Source organism: Amblyomma mixtum, chromosome 6, assembly GCF_055824585.1.
Source record: "Amblyomma mixtum isolate Tamu chromosome 6, ASM5582458v1, whole genome shotgun sequence".
NCBI lineage: Eukaryota > Metazoa > Arthropoda > Arachnida > Ixodida > Ixodidae > Amblyomma > Amblyomma mixtum.
Genome location: NC_143017.1, coordinates 112,617,040 through 112,636,638, shown reverse-complemented (window position 1 = coordinate 112,636,638; position 19,599 = coordinate 112,617,040). Strand labels below are relative to the sequence as shown.

At 47.7% G+C, this 19,599-nt stretch overlaps 2 protein-coding genes across 2 annotated transcripts in view; one reads left to right on the top strand and one right to left on the bottom strand.

The window, feature by feature from the left end:
• Nucleotides 1-5,839: 5,839 nt before the first annotated feature.
• Nucleotides 5,840-17,221, bottom strand: mRpL41 (mitochondrial ribosomal protein L41). Its single transcript, XM_089548790.1, has 4 exons — nt 16,974-17,221; nt 13,815-13,909; nt 11,701-11,834; nt 5,840-6,034 (listed from the first exon to the last, which is right to left on the bottom strand). The coding sequence occupies exons 1-4, from the start codon at nt 17,134-17,136 to the stop codon at nt 5,929-5,931; spliced, it is 498 nt and encodes a 165-aa protein (XP_089404916.1). The 5' UTR covers nt 17,137-17,221; the 3' UTR covers nt 5,840-5,928.
• An 819-nt stretch (nt 17,222-18,040) lies between these two features.
• The window catches only part of LOC149340056 (protein Aster-B-like), a 118,577-nt gene continuing 117,018 nt past the window's right edge, over nt 18,041-19,599 (top strand). Inside the window, exon 1 of the mRNA XM_089548792.1 lies at nt 18,041-18,310. Within this exon, the coding sequence (XP_089404918.1) occupies nt 18,201-18,310 (110 nt within the window). The 5' untranslated portion in view covers nt 18,041-18,200. The remainder of the gene's footprint in view (nt 18,311-19,599) is intronic.

The window sequence follows — 19,599 nt, the reverse complement described above, 5'->3', positions numbered from 1 at the left end:
TGGCACCTCCTCCAAATACATAATCACCGACTCGCGAGGGGCTTGCCGTAACGTCACGCAATGGTGCGTTACTCCCCTAGCTTATCGCATTTACCAAAATTGTAGCCGAGACTCGGATCCCGCGCACCGATCTCTCGTTTGGGCTCCAGGTCACCAAGGCGTCCACAGAAATGAGGCAGCCGACGCCGCCGCCCGCGCGCTCTCTCTCCGGGCATTTCCCATGGGACCCGACGCCGACCAGGACACTGATTTCAATCCGATTTATACTTTTAAAGAAATATGTGAGTATTACAAATCCACGCACCAAACTCTTCCCACCCCGTGCAAAGGGCTGGGGAAGGTCAACGAGCGGGTACTCCTGCGCCTGCTCACCAACACGATGTTGTGCCCGGCAACTCTGCAACATTTCGATCCTCAATTCGACGGGCGGTGCTCACACTGTGGGGAGGTGTCTGACACTTACCACATGGTGTGGGCCTGCCAGCAGACCCCATCCCTACCCCCTATCCCAAACCCCACCCGAGAGGACTGGGAGGCGACCCTGTCCGGTTGCTGCACCCTCGAGGCCCAAAGGGCCTTAACGCAGCGCGCCCGGGCTGCGGCAAACGCCAATGGGGTACCTGTCTAGGCATCCCACCTAGTGGTTGTAAGGGCGTGACCCTTCAAGTCACGACCCCCAACACCTCTCCCTATGATTTAATAAATGTTTTCACCACCACCACCACCATGCGCTGTGCGATATCAGTGCGCGTTAAAGATTCCCAGGCGGTCGAAATTATTCCGGAGCCCTCCACTACGGCACCTCTTTCACTCTCACCTTCCTTCCTTCCCTTAGGAGCCGTTCGGGTGCCCACCGAGATGCGAGACAATTACTGTGCCATTTCTGTTCCTCAAAAACCAATTACAATTTCTAGTTCCCAGTGTTGTCTTAATCGCAGTTTCAACCTTCTGTCGGTTTTGAGGAAAAGCGCATAACTGGCTCAGTGGACATCTCTACCGCACTGTGGTAGGAGGGACGTACATGGAGAGAACTTTATTAAATAAAGAGCCACATAATAAGCGCTCAAAATATCCTGCCAATGGAGCACCCGAACACTCTTTCTTCTTTTAACTCTCCTCTATCTGCACGTGGCAGCGGTGGTAGTTCGGCTCGAGCCAGTCGGTAGCCAGTGCACTTTCCTTTTCATTCTTCTCTCAGTCGCAACGCCACTAGTCAGCGTCGTTCATTTGGGCCAACGCCAGCCAGGTACTCCAGGTAGGAGTGGGAGGTGAGGGGAAGAAGGGAGTTCGGAGGGCTACTGTGATGATACAGTGTACCAGATTGGCGTAAGGTTAAGGGCACTTCTGGTGGGAGAGTTAAGACCATATGCAAAAGAGGGGCAGGCCAGCTTGGGTAAGAAGGGCATCCGCGTAAACTGGACGACATTGAGAGAGTAGTTTGGGAAATGTATGAACAGATTCACGGAGCTGTGTGTAGTGTTCCTTAATGAGGTGTTTGTAGCACAGAGCCTCATCCCAGGTTGAAGGACTTGACAAGGGTATCACAGGAGCCCGGACAACTGCTTCCTTCATACGACTCCAGCCATGCATACCATAGGCATCTTGTGGAAGTCGCAGCAGGATCTATTCTGTAGGTGGTGGTGGTGATAACTTTGTCAGCAATGAGAGAGGGTGAAGCCCATGTGCTCCACTGTAAACTAGGTGTCGTCCGAGACATCATCGGTCGAAGCCACCGCTCAAGAGCGTTGGACTAGAGCTCATTGTTCCTCTAGTCCGGAGCTGCTGAGCAGGGTCGCTTCCCAGTCCTCTCAAGTGGGGTGGCGAGTAGGGGATAGTTCGGGATTCTGTCGGCAGGCCACGACCATGTGATATATATCTGCCAAATCACCACAGTGCTGACATTGCCCATTGATTTTTGGATGAAAATGTTTTATTATAGCTGGGCTGAGCAGCGCATTGTTTTGGAGGCAGCACAGGACGCGTTCTTCTGTTTTGGATAGACCTTTTGCCGGAGGGGGATACACCCGGCGCTGCTCGCAGTAGTAGTCTCTGATTGCACTGAACCGTAGTAGGGGGGTAGGACATCAGGCTGCTCAGGGCAACAGTTCTCGGGGAATGAGTGAGCAGGCCGGCCGCTACATCTGCAGCATTACCTCAAAGGCCCTGGTGGCCTGGAATCGAGATTATTCTTGTAGGCGCGGGATTCCGATCAATGATGCAGAGCCCAGCAAACAGAAAACCTCTCAGAGACGTCTAGCTAGACGTCTCGAGGTTTTTGGTTTGCTGGGAGTCTCAAAATTTTCTAGGCTAGCGAAGAGATTTCCCCTGCAAAGTAGCTTTCCAGGCCTTTGAGAGTCTGTGAGTATGCAGTTGGACTTTGGGTCTGCAGTCGCCAAGGCAATAGTGACCAACTCTGCTTCTAAATGAGGTTCTAAATGAGCTACGTTGAAAAGTAGCGGGGAGAGGACCATTTCGGGGTCCCCTACGTACCCATTTTAAATGGTCGATGTTTCTCATTGTCCATGTGTAGGATCGCCTGCCTATCTGACAGGAAGTCTAAGGTTTTCCTAACACTGCTGCTAACAGTGGTGTTTAAGTTGGTTAGAATGCTCTCATGTTTAAAATTATTGAACGCGCCTGTCTTCTTCCTTCATGTGTTTCCCCGAGTCATATCACAAGGGAGCAGGGCCACCCAGAGTTTGGTGCTCCAAAGCTCTGGGATGCGCTCTGTGTGTTAGTTGTGTTGAATGTACAGGTAGTCCAGCTGGCGGCACACCGGGGCGGTCTGCATAAGCCGTGTGCATTGAATTGTGAGGTGCGCCTCCCTGAGCCCTTGAAAACAGTTAAGGACCCCCAAGGCAGAAAAATCCTGATTGGAAGTGCCGATGGGCAGGACTAAGGCATGTTTGGTCACTTTCCTGAGGATTGCATCACCCCTGCTCTCGTCATGTTTAGTCATTCTTAAATATGGAGTAAAGACTCCTGCTAGCTACAGAGGTGTGGGCGAGCCGAAGTGCGTCTCTACCTCGTAACCCCCCGCGCTCGTTTGAGACTCGGCAGATCATACGCCGTACTTGTTCCCCAGCTTTGCGTCTGTTATATATGATAAGGCCCAAAATTCGGACCTCAGAGATGTCCCGGATGGAGCCCCCAGATAGAGTCAAGTCCAGGGTCGTCCTGTGTTTGAAGTTTCCTCGAATATGTCAAGAGTTCAGATTTAGCTGGAGCGCACTGCAATCCGCATTGAGTCGCATAGGAGTCCATAATGATGGCGGCTTGCTGGAGACGGTCTTCCATTTCGCCTAGACTGCCCCGTTTTGCCTAAATTGTGATGCCATCAGCGTATACCACGTGATGTAACCCATCCACCAGTCCAAGGCCCGCGGGTGCTTCATCAAAGCTATGTTGAAAAGTAGCAGGGAGAGGACCGTTTCGGGGTCCCCTATGTACCCATTTTAAATGGTCGATGTTCCTCATTGTACATGCGTAGGATCGCCTGCTTATCTGACAGGAAGTCTCTGATGTAAACAAAGGTCTTCCTAATGCAATGAGTGCTGCTTAAGTTGGTTAGAATGCTCTCATGTTTAAAATTATTGAACGCACCCTTAAGGTAAGAGAACAACTGCCCTGTCATTGTGTGTCGAATAGATGTGTTGGATGATTTCTCGATTCAGTTGGAGAAGGATGTCTTGTGCAGACATATGCCGCCTGAAACCAAACACGTTATTCGGGAAGTATCCCTTACTTTCGCGGTATGGAGAGAGGCGGTCTCTAACCATGGTTTCCTTGAGTTTGCCTACACAAGAAGCGAGTGATATGGGTCTGATGTTCCCTGTGCTAATTCGCTTCCCAAGTTTAGGGATGGTGACTAATGCTGTTCTCCAATCGATTGGGAGCGAATGGCTGTCCAAGATCGCGTTAATGCAGACCAATATATAACAATAGGTATCATCTGACAGATTTTCCAGAAGTGTCAACGTGTTATCATCCCGGCCCGGGGCGGTATCCCTGCGAATTTTAGCCAGTGCCGCTTTCAGATCATGCATGGCAAATGAAGCATTGAGTTGATGGTTGTCCCTGTCCGCGTGTTCGTACGCAGTCCTGACCGGGTCCAGTGTGCGGCATCGGTATTCATCACAAAGAGCATCGGCTAGCTGGGAGTTGGTTTCCTGAACGCCGTGCAAGGCCCGGCGGAGCTGTTTTTGCGCTTCTCCTCTGGTTTGCCTGGGGTCAATGAGACTTCGAAAGAGGCGTATGCCTCCTTCGAGTTCATTAGCCTCGCGCATTGCATCGTTCTGTCCAGTTTGAGGCGTTGAGTTGAACCGCATATTCCACTGCTTGCATACTGAGCTCAGCTATTCGAAGTCTGAGCTTGCGGTCGAGTTAACTTTTCCGCCAGAATTTCGTTAAACTCCTACGGGCCTCAAAAAGGTGCGGAGGAGGTGGTTACTTACTGCAGGATTGTCTTCCGCGGTCTACAGACTTGTGAGACACTTTGAGTGAGTTTCAGAGAACGGTTTCGCCCATTCTGTGTATCCTCTTGCTCCCAAAACAGAAAGGACGGCCCCAGAGCAAAAAGCTGTCCAAATTTCGAGCTTGGTTTGGCTCTCCGTTCTGCTTTAGCGGAAATAGTGACTTTGAGGAGACGGTGATCGCTACCTAGTGCCTCATGTAAGTTTTCCCATGTTGCATGAGAGATATTTTTAAGCAACGTTAGATCTGAGCATGTATCCCGGTTTACTGAATCTCCAACTCTCGTGGGTTGCATCGGGTCTGTAAGAAGCGATAGATGGAGAGTGGAGATGAGTTCGACCAATTTGCTACCTTTCGGGATTCCGTGGGTCCCCAGTGGTAGCTGAGGGCATTAAAGTCACCCACGATCGCTAGCGAATGCTTATCCACATCTTTAATTGCTTTGTAACATTGGTTGTGCATGCCAGCCTGTCCATCTCTGTGACTATGCAGAGATGTACGTGTACATCTCTCTGTGACTATGCAACACAGGCTATAAATGCACAAGGCGACAGGCACCTGTTAGGAAGCTGATGGTTCGCCATGTCTCATTATGCTGAAAATGCGAGCCGCGGAAACCAGTCTCCAAGTACCATGAGCATGAAATAAAACATGAACAGTGCATGCATGCACGCACGCACGGTGCTTGGTTGCTGACCCGAAATACGTAGTATTGATCTTGGTAGCGGCGGTCGCATTTCGATGGAAGCAAAATGCTAGAGGCCCGTGTCCTGTGCAATGTCAGTGCGCGTTAAAAAACCTCAAGGATTCGAAATTATCTGATCTCCCCCTCCACACACACACAAGAGCTTCAATATCGTGGGGCGCCATTTTACAGTACATGAAACAGAGACTAAACAATGGACAAAATGACATAATACGGACAGAGAATAGTTTAGTTTAGTTTACAAGGTTTAATGTCCCAAAGCGACTCAGGCTATAAGAGACACCGTAGTGAAGGGCTCCGGAAATTTCGACCGCCCGGGGTTCTTAAGCATGTACTGACATCGCACAGTACACGGGCCTCCAGAAATTCGCCTCCATAGAAATTCAACCGCCTCGGCCGTGATCGAACCCGCGTCTTTCGGGTTAGCAGCCGAGCACCATAACCACTGAGCCACCGCGCCGGCGGACTGAGAATAAAAAATCTTGTTAGTGCAGGTCTCAATGATATTTCTTTTTACATTTTCTGTGGCAGTGACAAGTGCCTGTCCTCACCTAAAAAGAATCAGGCCTTCCCGCCTGCTTAACCTGCCTGTGAACACCTGTTACAGCGCAACTATTGCAGCACCCAGCACAACAGCAGCAACAGAACCAAAGACAACCCTTATGCTCGCAGCTTGCAGTTGACCAACAGAGAGACTGCAAGGGTCAGCAGTTGCTGCTTTTACTAAGTAATCTACAGGTACAAGCTGATCAGGGATCCATTTTGCGGGCCCTCCACTTGGGCGGAAAGATGTCGCTGCCGACTTGGCGGGCACGCATACGTGCCTCCTCGGGATCCGGGTTCGCCTCCAGGTGCCTGCGGAAGATGCGAGAAAGAAAGACTTCCTGCACACTAGGTGATGAAAGAACCCTAACAGCACACCAGCACAGTGGCAGATTTGAGACCTGCATCAACACCTAAAACATGCGAGACACCTTCATTTTTCTCACAAAGCGGGAGCAGCTGAGTTTCTGCCTCCTGTGATGGTGCACGGTATTTATATGTTATTTGAAATCTTCCTACATCAAGTTATGGAAGGATACAATGGCACTAGTTGCATGGGATAACTGATTACTGATACAGTAGACTAATAAGCGATGATGAGGGACATTATCACAAGAGTTCCAAGAATGCCAAAAGCAGTCAACAAAAGTTGGAATCATCATCCAATATCACCACTAAGCAGTCATTTCTTGCTTAAAACAAGCACATTGGTATCAGTCTTTTTCACCATGTCAAGGAATCACAGCCCAGTACAAGGGGCGCACACCCCTGTTAAAATGTCACATTTTTCGGAATGATGCCTACGGCTGAGAGTCCAGGATCAGTGCAACAAATTTCAGGATTGACAAAAGCCCAGTGCTTTTATATACTGAAGAGCGCTGGGCATTAAAAAAAAAACATTTACACACTGCTTGAGAATCCTCAGCTGTTTATAAGTTATTGTTCGCCAAGGAAAGTCAGGGGATGATGGTCTGACACAACAGCCACCACGCTCCTCCGAGAAGCAAACAATGCTGCGGCTCCTCTGCTTGCATACTGGTCCACAAGCAACAGGTCCATACACCCATCCCCCTCATCCCTCTAAACCTTGTTGTTGCAGTAAGCACCCCCTCAAAGGTTATTTTAAAGCCCTCATGAGTATATGTCTTGGTTGCTTCGATGTAACAGTTTCCAGAAACACACCTTCACCCAAACTGCCTCAGAATAAAATCTTCCCCTTAATATCGTCAACTTATCTTAGCACTTCATTCTGGCAGCACACAGTGCCATGCATTTAAAATAACAATGTTAGTGGCCTACAGAAATGGCCAATGGTGCCAGGGAAAGAATACGAAGTTGCACATTCACAATAAACTAACCTGACCTGACAGACTGATGACCAAGAACTACCAGTGGGGCTGTGCACCTGTGTGAACATGAGCCAGTAACGAGATAAATGTCAACACGAGAATGGAGCTTTGGCAAACTGAGGAATGGCTTTCTACTATTGCAAAATGATTTTATTACATTCTGCTTCTGTCGCTTCATTCTTCAAATGCGCCTTTGCAAGTGTTATCACTGCAGGGAAACCGCACTTAAGAAGAGACACAGGTGTATACTATCTTGGTTCATGTTCTTGTCGTTCCGTGCAGCCACCAGTATTTTTGCACTGTCATTTCAATTTAGGTTGTACAAGACAGTACTTGTGGAGTTGGAAGTGCCATGAAAATAAGGAGGAAGTCAGAGACTTGTAGGTCATGATAAGCACACTGCACACTTTAAAAACAATCACTATAGAGGGTATATATGGGCTGGGAAGCCTAGATGGAGAGCACAAAAGGGAGCTATTCAAAGACCGGCCGAAGAATATGAATACAGTAGCCGACCAATATTTTGGACTTCAATAATTCGGACTAGCGCGATATTTCGGACTTCGCTGAGGAACCGTCGCGCACCTCATAGGAATGTGTACTTTTCACGACCGATATTTCGGACTTTGCGGAGTCTAAAAGTTTGAATTTTTGGACTAAAATAGATGCCTACAATATTGTGGTGATCGTTTTTCAACCGAAAGTTTGTTATTTCGACCTAATATAGACGCGAGCGGGCACCGCTGTCACTACCAACCCGTTTGCCCCCACGGTGAAAGGTGCCATCTTGGATTTAACGAAATCGGCTCGGCGGGTGCAATCGGACTGGCTTGGATAAGCTTGGCTATTTCTTCTGCATGGTTGCCATTCGAGATAATAAGATGTTTTCCATTGCCATCGAGATGGCCTACAAAGGCCGCACAATCGCATTGAAAACGGTACAGCGGAACAGCTGCAGCGTCCGCCACGGCTTGGACTACGCACCCTGTGGTGCGGGGCAGCAAACGCGGTAGACACGGGGAAGCGGGCTGCATTCGGAGGTGCTCGCTTCCCCTCGCGTCTTCCCGTGGGTTACCTCTCGGTCTTCACGAATGTCACTGCCCCATGCAAACTGACTGTTCTTGCTTCGCGCAGTGAGTGCATTCATTCGCGGCATGACCGCGACCACGTCGCACTATCTGGTATCATGATGTGATAGGGTACGAGCATAAGGAAAGCACGGCTATGACTCAGATAGAGTCTAATATTACAGCTTGCAGGCGGAACATGGGGAGTGGCGATTTTCGCGTTTTTGAAAGCCGATTTTTCGCAGAAAAGTTTATTTTTTTTAAGTTCACGGATTTTTCGGACTGCTCGATTATTCGGACCATTTTTCGGGTCCCGCCGAGTCCAAAAAATCGGTCGGCGACTGCAATCGTGGACAAAAAAGATAGCCTTTAATAATCACTTCATAAAAAGCTACTACACAAACAAGCACACATGCACACACAAAAAGCAGCGAAGCAACAAAGGGCACCAAGTGGAAAATTATAAAGGCATACAAACTTTACGGGACATGTGTGAAGGAAAAGACAACTGACGCAGATAAGCATTGCATGAGAAAGGATTATGTAAGACAATGCATTAGATGATGCTGCTTCTGCGTGTTCATCAATATCATCAGCAGCCCGACTACACACACTGCAGGGCAAAGGGTTCTGCCATCTCTCCAATTAACCCGGTCCTGTGCCAGCTGCTACCACCTTATTCCTGTAGACAGCCTGATCTTATCTAGCCACCTAACTTTATGCCACATCCTGCATCACAAAATGACAGCTATGTATTTCTTGTGCACCCTAAGACTTGCGAGAATCTCAAGTGTCAGCAAAGCTCCGACCTGGACTTGAGCCAACATGGAAGTGTCAGAGTTGAAGACGCGCTGAGTTCACTACAGCACTAGGTAGAAAAAAATGGTGATCCTGTGAGCGGAGGTAAGTTGCAAGCGAGCTGCCTTGCACACTCGTTCCTGAAACTTGTGTGTGATTGATGGAAACAAAGAGACAGGCTTTTTGACAGCGAGCTGACCCGGAGAAGTTTCAACAGGCCGAAGGAGGGTCACTTTCTACGAATGCCAAGCAACAGGAAGAAGCTTGTCTCGCTGCAAGACTTCGCAGGATGGGTGAAGGATGCATGGTAAACAATCTCATCTGCCATAGTCAGAAAGGCCTTCAAGAAGTGTGGAATTTCAAATGATAGTGACAGTACTGAGCATGAAATATCATGGCCTGTTGAGAGTGACAAGGAGGCTTCCGATAGCGAAGATGAGGGATGACGATTTTGCTGGCCACATGGGGGAAGCCGAGTGAGGCAGTGGTGCTTTTTCATCGCTATATTTTAGCTGTTTGCAATAAGACTGGTTGTCCCAAGTGGGAAAAGTCACTTCTTTGCCGAAGCATGAAAATCTGGTGTGCATTTCGATCAAAGGCATTGCATTTTTTTTTTCTGACCATGAAAATTGAGTGCGCAGTACAGTCGAGGGTGCGTTAGAATTGAGTAAGTATGGCACTGTTTCTTAACCTGATAGCCTGCTTCTTTGCTGACCTGAATGAGGCACAATGTGCAAGAGCTGTAACTCTTACAGCCACTGTAAATAATATTCCCTAACTTCCTTGTGCATGTGCAACGAATGACGCAGCACACACATAAAATAGTAGGGTGTAAAACAGCTGACAAAAAGGCACCTTCTCTTGTGTGGAACAGTAGTTCGCCTCAACAAGGTAAGCAAAGCAGAAACCACATTAATAGACACTGCACTGAGCCTCCACATAAATTAGGCACCAGCAGATGGCACTGGCTGTGCATATCAGACGCCACTAGTACAGATGCAACTCTTATGCTCACTACAGAAAACAAGAATAGAAGTCAGTTCTTTGAAGCCCAAGAATGCTATGCATCAAATGATCCAGCAATCTGAGGGGCTAGTAAAAATGCTTCTCCCAGCTAGACTGCTGGCTTACTAGTGCTTCAGCTTCATATTGTGGTGGCACTTGGGTTTTGTTCTGATGCAATCCTGTAGCAATCCCCGAGTAAAAAAAAAACTAGTATAGATTACTTTTACCAAAACAAGCAGTGCTACCTCTATGATAGCCCTACTGGAATGGAGTCAGCAGGTGCTTTTTCAGCAGGGGTTTCCGATGCTTTCACTCTTTGATAAAGGGTGGTTCCTCTCCGTCATGAGAGACCATCCCATTGCTCTTTCCACTTAAAAAATGTGCATCTTTGGTTCAGCGTCAATGCAGACAATGAATGCTTCAATTCATTCTAGACGGAACCGGTAAGTGCTGCAACCGAACTAGGTAATAAGCAAAGCCTATCTTTGAACGCACACTGCTGTGCAAAATCTTTGCTCATTTGTCCTTGAAAATAAAATGCGCGGAGATTCATGCATTCGTGATCCCTCAGTGTCATTATCGGCAAAGGAGCTCGCACACTTTGGGTTATGTGCGTAAACGGAGAAATGGTACTGAATCACGTTCCTCTTTGGCTGCTGTACATAACAATACATACAGGTTTTTCTGGATGTTCATCGCTTGGCTGCAGTTAGAAACTAACTCTTGCTTGCACCTATGTGAGTGCCTCGTATGTTTATTTCTGGCGCCTTTTCATTAAAAAAAAAGTCACATCAATTCACCAGTAGTATGCGCTAAGATAAGAGACCAGAATTAAAACCATGGTCTGTAATCCTGCCTGTACAACTACATACTGTCAAGGTCCAGAAGCCATAACACAAAGTTTCGGGTATCTGGTGCTGGCTATGGTCCACTGTCATGGGCTTAATGATGACAATGGCATGCTTCTGTTTCCTTGCAACTTGCCTGCTCAAAAGGTGAAAAATCTGTGAGCCCCAAGTGCCAAATTAGCACCAGCTCCTACCAAAAATGTCGACAGCAAGTAGTAAGCATGACTAACACTAGTGTTAGTTTGTCGGCTGTAATAGTTTTATAGCCCATTTATCCACAGAACCAGTCGCTGAGCAAACAGTTTCCCGAATGCTGCACCAAAAACTGCATTAAACTTCAGCTTGCACGCAATCCAACTTTAAGCTGCTCGCTTTAACACACATCATCAAACAGCAGGCGGGACTCTCTGTCATTAGGCAACAGATGTGTTGGGAATTGCTATGTCCCAATTCATGAAAGGCTTCAGCTGAATGAAGCCAGCCTGTTAGCAACGACAACACAGAATAACGTTTTTAAAGCAAACACACCCAATAGCCTGCACTCTTTCAATGGCTCACCTCAGAAACAATTTGCCTGTGTTCACTAACTCCCACACAGTATGATAGCCCCCCCACTTATGAAAATGGCATGAGTTTGCCGAGGGTTTCTGTTGGGCCCCAACGAGCTCCACGGACCGATTGCCACCAAAATGAAACCTCCACAAAATACAGGACCAGGCGGTGCATTTGCTGACGAGATGAACGAGTGTCTGCTGATCCCATCAGCATCACCAAGGCACACCAATGCACTACCTGTACTTCCCAGGTATTTCCAGCAGTAACTTAGCAACAGCCCTGGCTACTCCTGAACCACTGTCCCTGTGTGACGCATATTTTGTGAGATGAGGCATCACCTGCAGCATTATCTTTACCTGACAGACTGGTCCGCCTGCCCCTCCTTGAAGTCCTTGGCCACTTGCTCAGAGTAAACAGCGTCAAACAGGTCTCTGGCTGTGAAGGGGCCTTGGCATACCTCAGCAACACGGTACGACACATAAGGACGGAGCTGCAAACAAAGCAAGTGGTATCAATCAGAACAAAAGGTACTGGAGTGGTGGACACCTAAAAAAAAATGGTCACATGGCTGCAAGACAAAATGCACAGTATAATGTGCAGTAAATTACAACTGTAGACACTTCTGTCAAAGCTATGAAGGCCCCTTAATAATCAGTCCAAGCAGTACCAGGACCTTTCTTTAAAGGGACAGTGAGGAGAGCACTATTAATATTTTTTTTATAGCAAAATCCGATAGTTCAGCATATCATGGCTTTGTTGCCACTGGGCCGGCAGCGAAAGATGCATTTATTTCTAAGAAATTTGGATTCGAAGTTGAAAAAGTTTTTCCCGCCGCTCTGATTCAAACTTGGGATTCTCCTATGATGACACAGGACTAAGTGACATGAAACATGACGTAACGCAGACTCCGTGATTTCTAGCGGCCAGCGGAAATACCGGGAGCCCCCCTAACGCCGATGAGCAGGCGCTGATTGGTCCCGATGCTTCAGGTGCGCCCGTAGCTGCCGGGCACGTGGCGCCATCTGGCGACGTCAAGGAGATTTGCGCATGCCTTGGCTGCGCCTCAGTGATTCGTAGCTTCTCGTGTCCTAGTGTTGCTAGGACCATTGGTTCTAGCAACACTGCTTTGTCCCATGACGTCATCACGCTTGTACTTGCGAGTTTGGCCTGTGGCGGCGATACCTGTATTTTGGTTCTTGCTCTTTTCTACGTTACAAGAGCTTTGTTGTCAGTATGAGTGGCGTTTTTGTAATCAGGAGCTGGTATTCTGCCGATACAAGCCAACTTCAATTTCTCCTCAGTGTCCCTTTAATAAGCTCTTAACATGTTCATGGCCCTCTAAAGCTCAAGACAGGAATGATACTGTCCCTCTCGGTCGGCGTAACTTCGTAACGATGAGAGTGACAACAGCCTGCAAAAATTCTTGCAAGCTGCTCCAGCTGATTGTAAAGTGCCTGTGGAAATTTTGACAAAATACTTACCCTGTCCATGATATAACACTCTGATAAATATGTCAACTAGTTGATCAATGTGCCATATCACCAGCATTTAATTAAAGAACAGAGTCGTACAAGACTGCAAACCAGCAGCTTAAGGTACCTATCAAAGCACTACCTGTGCTCCGAAGTCATCTCAATACTGGGTCCTTTGGAGCATTCAGCATGCTTTCAGCATCAGGTATATAGGTACAATGTGTCTGTCACAAATGCTGTACACAGCAGAAATCCTAATGCCATAAGCACACCTTGGCTAAGAGAAAAGTAGACTTCGGTTTTTTGTGACACACTGTGTTCCTTGATTCTATCAAAATGGTACAAGATAAATAAACAGAAATAAAAATAAATCAAGTTGAAGAACAGAAAACATGCTCAAATTGCATAACGGTAACAGATATAATGTCCAGATGCCAAAGACTGTGAGGGTATAACATTCAAGGTGAACAAACCCTGAAAGCCACACAATCCTTCCCTCTCCTGTTGTCACCCTCACCAGGATACAAAATCCGTACAACACAACAAAAAAAAATTTTAAAATGATTTGAAACTGAATTAAATAAAGGGACACAAACTCGGTCAATCTGATGGTTTATGATTTGGGTTCTGGGGGTTTAACATCCCAAAGCGATTCAGGCTATGAGGGACGTCGTAGAGGAGGGCTCCAGAAATTTTGACCGCCTGGGGTTCTTTAATGTGCACTGACATCATACAGTACACGGGCCTTTAGAATTTCGCCTCCATCGAAATTTGACCACCGTGGCTGGGCTTCCAGAAAAACTGCTCAGCAGAAACTGGAATACCACTACCAAACTATTACACAAAGAGTAATCATTCATTGAAGTACCTATGATTACGCAATTCTTCTAACATGGGACTCGACTGTAAACAAGTGCTGGCAATTCTATAATGCAGTGAAGCATCCGCGGTTATTACAGGAAGTGTCAGAGGTGCAGTACCTGCTGTGAAATGCTCACCTGGCAGTCAGTAAGGTCAGGCACTATGAGTTCAGGTACCATCTCGGGTATGGGAGCACTGTTATGGGACATGGAAGGTTCACGCACTCCATATGCTGCATAGAAGTGCAAAAAATAAAAAGATACATCATCCATCACACATTTCAATGCGAGCAACAGCTTGCTATGGGCTAGTGCAATGACATCTAAAAGTAGCACAAGACAACACGTACAAAGGCAGCACCAATTCTATCCACTTCTGTGTCTTCATTCCCATTATTTCATGCTGTTTTTAGGAGCCTGAATGCGAGGTTCTGCCCTGGCCATCATAGAGCCTGAATTTGAGGTTCTGCCCTCGCCATCATAGTGTGCAGTTTCAGCTCCAGACTTCCAGTAATGACGGTATGTACTCACGTAATTTGCACCTCCGCATATGTTGCACACTCAAACTATTTACCCAAATTTTTGAAAAAAAAACTTTTACTCGCATATTTCGTGCTCCCAGCTGCGCAACACATCAGAATGCATACGGATGCATGCAGGGCAAGCTTGGGAAGATCGGCACGACCGTGTCGCCACGTGCAGCTAAGAAAGGCGAATGTGTGGTGTCAGAAAAAGTCGGTGATTTGTTTGCAAATTGCTTCCAGTAAGAAAGTCAACTGCTCGCCATTTATCCAGCTCGCTCATGCCGGCAGTCGATTTTCCTTAAGAACGGCTGCGAGAGCAAACTTCCAGTAACCTCCAGAGCATGCATCGCGCCAGAATCTGATACTACCGAACTGCTAGCTATTCTGTTTTGCAGCTACTCAGTCGGGCTGCACGCAAAAGCGTTGTTTATCGCATTGTATCTCCATTTGCCTCTGGCATGCTGCTTAGCGATTGCGTTGTTGTGCATTTATTGCTCCGAGCTGTGCACGCGCCGTTATGCCATTACGTGGGGAACTACATAACGTACGAGGTCGACTTATACGCGGCAATATATCGTTATACACTGCACGTTATCAGCTTTGTAGTTGTTTAGTAAGTGTTCGCGGAATCTCTGCTTAATTTGCGCACCCCTATTTTGAAACTTATTTTAGAAAAAAAGTGCGCAAATTACACGAGCAAATACGGTATAACCACCTTATAGCGCCACCGAGCACCACCTATACTCCCATTGTTCTTGCATCATTCTTAAAAAAATATAAAACGTCTTTTGTTCATGACAGTGTCCGTGTAAACAGCAATGTAAAAGTCTGATACAGTAAGACAGTGCGATACACCAGGGAATAGCCTTTATCACCTCAATAACTGGCTTGAGTGGATGCCAAAGAGTAATTATTCCCTTATTAGAAATCTACTACACCTTGGCAAATGCCCCTAAAAGCTGGACACTTGGTGTCAAAAGTGGGGTCTCTACGGCGGTCCCTTGGTTCCAGCTTGAGTGAGTAAAGCAGAACTCCAAGCAGCAAATGTGTCACCTGAGTTCAGTCACGCATCAGCATGGCAAAAAACAAGCAACCGCATTGACGGCCCACGGAAGCGGCAGTCACTTCGCTGCTGCCAAATCCGAAATCCCTGGACAAGACAGCAAACGTTTGGAAGAACTGAAGGACATGGAGGCAAGAGTACAAACTTTTTGCAACGGCAACATATCGTAGCCAGCAGCCAAAAGAGGTCCAAGCAGCCACTGTTCTAATAACAGTTATGAAGGAAGCATGCAAGATGTGCAGTACTTTTGTTTTCCAAGTGGATGAGGAGACGTCCGACATTGAAACACTGAAGGAAAAGTTTGAAGCATTGTACAAACCACTGCCTAACCCAGCATACTGTGAGTTTCATTTCAGCATGCAGGACCAAAAGGACGGTGAAAGCTTTAATGACTAGTTAGCTGAACTACGCGTGCCTGAAAAGAGTTGCAAATTTGGCGACATGAAAGATCGCATGCTGAGAAGCAGAATTATTCTCGGAAATCGCGACAAGGACCTGCAAGAAAAGCTGATCTCTGGAAATACCACTTTCATGGTTCAATTCTGTTGAGCTGAGGATGAGCACAACGTATAAAAATCCACAACATCAATGCTGTTTCAATGAATGCACCAGTAAAAGTGGAAGGCACTTCCGCCTTCCACTTTTACTGGTGCATTCATTGGTGCATTTACTGGTGCATTCATTGGTTAGAGAAGTGGAAGAAATTGTACAAAACTCCATGAAACCAGCGCAGTTTGCTCGGCAAAGGATTGCATATATAAGAAATGCGGAAAACAAAACCACTTTGCTGCGGCATGCAAAACGAAGGCAGTGCAACAGAGAAGTAGATATGTTGCCTCAGTTAAGCTCAAAGGATGATTTCTGGCTCGAAGCGGAAAGAAAACAATACAAGCAACTACTTTAGCGACAGTGGTGTTAATAGCTGACTTCCGTGTGACCTCAAGGGCACTATTATGGTAAACCACACATACCTTCAGCTGTTGCAGGCCAGAGCAGGTTTTGACAAGTGGATTTTATAGAAATGTGCTGCACCTTCTACAGTGCTCCTAGTTCGCCAGCATAGCACCTGCTGTGACATCGCTGCAAGCTATATATACCCATTTGGTGACACGGACTGTTTCCAAATGCACTTGTGCCATTTCAAGAAGGGGAAGCTAAGGAACGGTAAAAATAATTCCCCCATTTGCACCCTCCTATCTGCTTATGATGGGTCTATAATTTACTGCTCCTGATAAGGTAAGGGCTAGTTCAATCATCCACTTACTGCAACTCCCGCCACCACCCGGCCACCTAAGTTGCTATGCAACTCCCAACGGCCCTCCCAACCTCACCTGCGGTTGGAAGGGGCGTTCACAAATGTTTATTCTATCTTTGAAAGGAAGCCGCACCAGTCACTTTATGACATTTTGTTTTTTGTACCCCAACGAAGGCGTTCGCCTAGTACACATTTCGAAGTACACACACTTCGCCTTGTACACACTGCGAAGTATATCCACACTTCGCACAAGTGATGCGTGATGGGTATGAAGCAGCAACTTAATTGCAGAGCAAACTTCACCACACGCAACTGAAGCTGACCACAGGCAGCACCCATTCTTGCGGCGATCTTTGTGACGGTTCCCAGGTGCTCTCCCAAGACCCACAATTATGGTCTTGCTCGTCGCCGGTTCACAACATGCCGCAGACAAGGAGTTCAACGAGCTGACTTACTCTCAATCACGCGATCCTTGCGAGCCCGATCATGGAATGTCCCGCGAATGTTGTGCACAGGAAACTTGCGGAAGTTTCGTTTTCCGAGGCACTGGCCTGTCGTGGATAGATATCTGACCTGTGACCATGTAACACTGACAGCGTGCTTCAGCGACGAATTCATTGCGCGCCTAGTTTCAGCTTTAACCGTCGCCACATGCACGCAACGCTCGAAAAGACGCGACCTTATACAACTGGAGATCACCACTGGCCACGCGTTGTATTCTACACCACTGTCTGTTCTCAATGTTTTCGACGTATTGCTTATACACGCTACCATAGCACGCTACTAATCACAAATTTTTGTCTTCAGTTAGATTATTGCAAAGTTTTAAAATAAAGGTATAAAAATAAAAATTTTTACTTAGTTTACTGTAAAAAACTTCAGCGGTTGTAAAGTTTGTTAGTTAGTTTGTTTTCACCATTAAAATTTGATTTTAATTTCTTACTTGACTATTTCTTTCAATTTCATTTAATAAATTCAAAATTTCATGGAAATTGCGACAAGATTGTTGCCTTGAACTACTTGAACATTCTTGCGAAGCGTTGTTAGCGTTGCCCCTAGAAGTTCTTGTTTTTCCCTAGCATTTTAATGAAGCGAAAGGATATGGTTGAAAGGCAGAATGCTATGTAGCTTTTTATGAACCGGTGAATAAAATCAGAGCCTAGCGGTGTTTGTTTCGTTTCCAGTTTATGTTAGCGCATACTATGATATGCACAGCAGTAATGACGTGAAACAAAGAGCGTCAAACAAGCGGCAGGCAACAATAGGCCAGTAGAAAACAGCTCGATGCTAGCTTCATGTTTTTTGTGTACTCCCGTCGTTTCTTAGGGTCTACGTCTCTTTACGCAGTTAATGTCAGACGTGGGACTGTGTCAATCGTTCCTGACCATTTTACAATCTCGGGAAAGGCACACGCCGCCAAAAAACGCCCGAGAATGAAAACAACGACGTAGCAGACAGCGCACGCGGAACCGGCAAACAAACGAAGGTACGTTCCCTAGTCTAGGGAATTCAAATATACCATTCGGGCACTTACAGCGCGACTCGCGTACTATCGGCGCAGGGCCAGTGCGTTGTGTTGGGCCCAATTTTGTTTCAAACGCTTCGGACCCGGGTCATAACTTTGGAGTCGATCGTCCTCGTGCCGTGAGCCGCAGTGTGACGCTCAATATGTGCGGCTGGTGATGTCCACGGCTGAGCTGATGGCTCCCCAAGGAGGCGGCGGCGACCGGTCATCGGAGAGCGGCGACGGCGGCCAGACTCTCAAGCGGAGCGGCAGCGGATCGCAGGAAACGTGAGTTGCGCGGGCGTCGGGGTCTGACGACGCCGCCGTTTCGGTGCTGTGTCGTGCTGCGGACCGCGACCGCGGTCGGGGTGAACGTGCTGTGATCGGAAACGGCAGCTGCGGGCGTCGTGTCTGGGCCCCTCCGCAGGCGCACGTGCGGCCCTGCCGCCAAGGACGCTCGCGCGCACCGCTCGACCGGCCCTCCAGCTGACCGGTCGAGTACGGCCTTGGCTTGGACGCGGTGCCGCGCTGTCAGTCTGGCAGGCCGGTGGGCACCGTTTTTTTTTCGGGGCCAAACGCCTGTGGAGAGTTTTAGGTGACGTCTCGACCGACGCTTAACAACGGAGACACTTGAAAGCTATGGAAGCCGCCACGATAACGGATAGCTTGATCTAAATGTGTCTGTCCAAGTGGTGGCAGAGCTAACCGTAGAATAGCGAGAGGAATCCGACTGCATTGTCTCGGTGAGGAGAAGCACGTTAGACTCATCGGTCTGGTCCAAGTGTCTCGTAGTACAAGCGATTGCGGCTTTGGGCACTTGCCCGATCTTAGGTTTGCAACATCGCTTCACCACCGCGGTGTCGCCGTCACTGACTTCGCAGGTGTGTTAATCGTTGCGGCGCAATGCCAGCTGCTTTCCCGAGCATGTGACGGTTTTGTAACTAAACGCGGTGAAAGCGCACTTTCGGTGGTGTTCCCGCCTTGCATGTGCCGTGATCGGTATGCGAGAGCCGCAAACGTAAAATAACCCAAGGAGACGTTCCGGAGTTCGGCGTCACAAACAAGGTTTGCGCCGGCGCCTCCTTGAGATCGCTGTTGAATATTAAGCAGGATATATTGCTGAATGACCTTTGAAGCTGCTTTGCGTGTGCCTCCGAAGGGAGGTAGCGTGTAGTGTCTTGTGCGTCTTTTAAAGTTAAGCGTATATACTAAAGAAACAGCGTGTTGCTGTGTGCAGAGCGCTTGCGTTGCATCTCGCTCGCGCTGCGTTATCCATGATTGAGTTGATTTTTAACGAAATCATTGTTCTGTGGCCCAGGTCTTAATGAATCCTTAGCTATGATAAAGTTCCAAGTCACTACGGACGTGCTGACCACGCGCGTGGTGTGAACTTCTCGTAAGCCATGAACAGCGAGCGAGGCGGTAAACATTAGCAAACGGGAGCGATTGCTAGCGGTTTTTCCGTCAGGTGGGAGGGGGGGGGGGGGGGGGGGGGGTTTGCTTGGAGGGCAAAGATAGCGCAAGGGCGAAGTTCACTAAGGAGACGCGAGTTCCACGGTTGTGTTGTGTAGCAAAAA